Source organism: Elephantulus edwardii, unplaced genomic scaffold (assembly GCF_000299155.1).
Source record: "Elephantulus edwardii isolate Elephantulus edwardi_28Jun2011 unplaced genomic scaffold, EleEdw1.0 scaffold00352, whole genome shotgun sequence".
NCBI lineage: Eukaryota > Metazoa > Chordata > Mammalia > Macroscelidea > Macroscelididae > Elephantulus > Elephantulus edwardii.
The window spans coordinates 1160387-1164800 of record NW_006400102.1 but is presented as its reverse complement, the minus strand read 5'-3'; the positions used below and the strand labels follow the sequence as shown (position 1 = coordinate 1164800).

Sequence of the window (4414 nt, the reverse complement as noted above, 5' to 3'; positions counted from 1 at the left end):
TGCAGGGGTGTTTCCCGATTCAAGTCCACTCCCTACTTATCTTTGATGATGGCTTTTATTCTGAAGTCTATTTTATCAGCGATTAGTATTACCATTTCTGCTTTTTTGTTGTTGCCATTTGCTTGGTATAGCTTGCCCCCCACCCCTCACCCCGCTCCAGTCTTTGCTTTTTAGTCTGTTTTTCTTTCCATTTTTAGATATGTCTCTTGTAGGCAACCTATTGATGGGCTTTGATTTTTTTTTTTTAATCCATTCTCCTACTCTTTTTTCTCTTAATTAGAGTGTTTAGTCCATTCACACTAAGTGTGATTATTTTCAGGTCAGGTTTTACTGTTACCATATTGTTGTGTTTCTTTTTCTGCTGTTTCTGGTTACTATGGTCCATCCACTTTCCTTAAAATGTCATGTAATTTTGGTCTTGTTTTCACAAATACCTTAAATTCCTTTTTTCCTACAAAGTATCTTATTTCTCCTTCATATTTGATGGAGAGCTTTGTTGGATATAAGATCCTTGGCTGGCAATTTGGTTTTTTTCCCTCCAACTCTCTGTATATGCCATCCTATTGTCTTCTAGTTCACATGGTTTCTGCTGAGAAATCAGAAGTTAATTTAATTGATTCCGCTTTGTAGGTGACTCTGTTTTTCTCACATTGCTTTTGGTGTTCTATCCTTGTCTTTTAATATGGAAATTTGACTATGATATGTCTTGATGTTTTTCTTTTTGGGTCTAGTGTATTTGGTGTTTGTTGTGCTTCTTGAATGTGTACTTCCCCATTCTTCAGATTACCTGGGAAGTTTTCTTGAAGTACTTCTTCCACAATTTTCTCAGTGACTTCCCTGCTACTCCAATGTTCTGGAATTCCAATCATATGTATATTGTTCCTTTTAATGTCATTCTACATTATTCTAATGGGTTTTTTAAATTTATTTTACATCTCATCTCTCATTTTTCTTCTAATATGTTTCCAGTGAGGCTCTTGTCTTCCAGCTCACTGATGATCTGTTCCATTTTTTCACTTCTACTTTTTTGTCCAACCAGCATTTTGGACACTCTGCTAATTCCATCTTCTTATTCTGGATTGCATTTTCATGCTTTTCTATAATTTCCAGTCCTATGTTGGCTGTACCCTCTCTATCTTGTGATGATATTTTTATCTATACTTTCAATTCTTTCTTCTATCTTTTGCATTTTTTCCATAGCTGTTCAAGTTGCTCCTCATCAATATATTTCTTCTGGATTGTTGTCTCTGAGGTATTTCCTGTCTTAATGACATCCATTGTTTCTTCCATCATTTGAATCTTCTTCTATAACTGTTCAAACAACTCCTCATCAACATATTTCTTCTGGTTCTGTCTGGGATATTGATTGGGTATGCTTATTTAGGAGAAGGGTTATTTTTTGGTTTTGGTGTGGTTTTGGTTTTTTTTTCTTTCATGATGACTGAGGCAGTTTTCTGCTTTCTTGACATTATGTGAGTCTTAGAAGATGTTAGTTTGTTGTACTATATAATGATCCAGGTATGGTAGTGTTTTGTGAAGGACCTGTATTGGTGCTTCTCTTTTGGAGACAACAGTCCACCCAGAGTTGGAAGACTATTGCCTCCTGAAACCGTGCCTCCACCCAGCGCCTTCCCCTTGAGCTTATGAAATCCCACATGCTAGATGTTGCTTTTGTTGTTATGTGCCATCGAGTTGCTTGCGACTCGTAGTGACTCTATGTACAACAGCCCTAAACTCCACTCTGTCCTGGCCAATCAAACTGTCTCTGACAATCCCATCCCAATTACCCCAGTCACTGAATCAATCCACCTCATAGAGGGCCTTCCCCTCCTGTGCTGTCCCTCCACCCTACCAAGCATGATGTCCCTCTCCAAGGACCAAAGTATGTTAGACGGAGCCTCAGAATCCTTGCCTTCAATATCAAAGTACCTGTTATATTGGTGCTCTTGGTGATGGACAGCAGGGGTGGCAGCTGATTTGTCTCAAGGCAGCAGAGAAGCAGTGTCTCCTGGCAGTGGGAGCAGAGGTCTAGTGCTCTGTGTCCAAAACTGCAACCCTTCTACCTGGCAGGCAGTGGTTCTGTAAAAGACCAGTGTGTGAGTGCTGCTAGGTTGAGTGGCAGAAGTCAGGAAAGTGGTGGCTGGAAGACACTGGTAGGCCAGCCATGCCACACTGACCTTTGCATCTTACAGCAGCTACAATAACTTTTTGATTTTTATATTTGTTTCCTTACAAAGTCATATACATTGCGTTTCACAATATTTTTCATTCACATTGTGTTTCAGTACTATAGTTCCCATGCATTGTGTTTTATAAAATCAATCATTATTGGACTATGCCCATCATTACTCTGTTTTTTCAGGTCTGTGCCGAATGGATCTTCCCCATTTCCTTTAGCCCCTCCCTCCACCCACCAAATTGTGCAACCCTATGATTTTGCTCCTACCCATTTTCACCCCTCTGCTCCCACCCCTTCAGCTTTGGGTCCCCATACATGTTTTACTTGTTATCTTTCTATTTTCACAATAATAGTCTTATGTAGTATTTATCCTCATGAGACTGAGTTAGCTTACTCAGCGTAATGCTCTCCAATTTCTCCCAACTTAAGTAGTATTTTATTTTTTAAACTGTTGATCCTTAGTGCTGCATAGTATTCCCTTGTGTGACTGCACCACTGTAACTTTTTAAATCCTTTTGTGTAAGCCATGTCACACTGATTTCCAAGTGTTTGTCTGCTAGGTTACAAGTCATGTTTTCCTACTTCTTGAACTATCTGATAATATTTTATTAAATGCTACATTTTAAGTCTCCCTTATGTGAATGTGAGGCTCTGGTGGACAAGTCCATAAGGGGTTGAGCTGCTAACCCAACAATGGTGTCTGTCCGGCAATTCTAATCCACCATTGACTCAGAGGGAGAGGAGCCACCACCTGCCACATGATTCATAGCTGGAGAGTCAGCTATGAGTTGGTTCCAACTCAACAGCAATGAGTTAATTTATGTGAATGCTGGGAATTGTTCTGTCTTCCATTCCACCACCCAGCCTTGTGCCATCTACTCTACCTGTGTGGTCTTTTTTAAAAAAAAATTAATTTTAATGCTAATTTACAGAGACTTTGGATTTCTATTCATTCATTGTTGCACTTTTCTCCCTGCCCCCCCACAACACTCGTCTCTTTGAAAAGTAAAAGTTCCCCCATTGTTTTACAATTCCTCCCCCTGGAGCCCCCTGCCCCAGCTCCCTAGATCCACTCCACTATGCAGCCTTCGTTTTATACTCCTGTCATGACAATAATACCTAATCACATATCCTGCATTGAAGCAGATGAGGCCTGTGTGGTCTTATGCCCAGCAGAGACTCACAGATTCTCAACATGCATGTACCAGGAGGTTTTTTCTAACTCCTAACTGCCACTCTGAGAGCTATATCCTTCATCCCTGAGTTTCTTTTGGGTCCTTATCCTAGTCTAGAATCTTTGTTCAGCAGTAAGCTTAGATGGTGGAAGGGCCCATCTCTTATATATTCTTTCTCTGTCTTCACCATTCTGTACTGCCTCTTACTGATTATCTGGCATCATTGTTTCTGTGGTTTGTCCTGTTTTCTAGTAGTTTAGAGGAGTTAAATCTCTCTGTTGTTCCACCACAAGTGAATAACTGTTCTCTGCACTGTGGGTGCCTGAGACATGGAACAACCAGACCTCGGTGTCACCTGCCGGTGTGTAACTCTTCTCATCTTGTTTCAGGGTATCAAGCCAGCAAGCTTTGAAAAAGTACATGATCCTGAGATCAAGGAGATTATTGGGGAATGTATCTGTAAAAACAAAGAGGAAAGGTGAGTCCAAGGGTTGAGTTTTACACTATTTCTCTAGATGAATTATTTCAACTGTTATTTGAAGCTGTATTCCTATTATGAAAAATAAAACTTAAAAAGACAGCAAAACTTGCTTCACCATTCAGAGGGTTGGCACACAGACAACTGCCATGTTAATGAGCTGGGCACACCATTAGGGAGCCCTTGCCCTGCTCCCATACTGCACACTCCATGGAGCCTCCACCCAGTCTTCCTGTCTCCTCCCAGTGCCAGCCTTGAATGGTTGAGCACCTGGGGCTTCGGCCCTTTCTCTCCTTTCTCCTCTGTTAGGGAAGACTGCCATTCTGGGACTCCCAGATTCATCTTCAGTCCTGTTCTCTCTTCTGAACTGCAGGCTGCATATTTGGCATGCCAACTGTTGCTCATCTCAGTGCAGTGTGCTCAATCAGAACCATAAGGTAGAACCCACTGCCCCAACTCAGATTGTTGTTGTTGTTGTGTGCCGTCAAGTCGTTTACGACTCATAGCGACCCTATGCACAACAGCCCTAAACCCTGCTCTATCCTGCGCCAACCGCACCGCCTCTGACACACCCATCCCGAT

General features: G+C 41.4%; 1 protein-coding gene across 1 annotated transcript in view; it reads left to right on the top strand.

Annotated features, from left to right (window-relative positions):
* Positions 1–4414, top strand: part of WNK2 (WNK lysine deficient protein kinase 2) — a 527139-nt gene that overhangs the window by 169663 nt on the left and 353062 nt on the right. The window contains exon 5 of the mRNA XM_006901945.1: positions 3744–3832. Coding sequence (XP_006902007.1) covers positions 3744–3832 — 89 coding nt within the window. The remainder of the gene's footprint in view (positions 1–3743; positions 3833–4414) is intronic.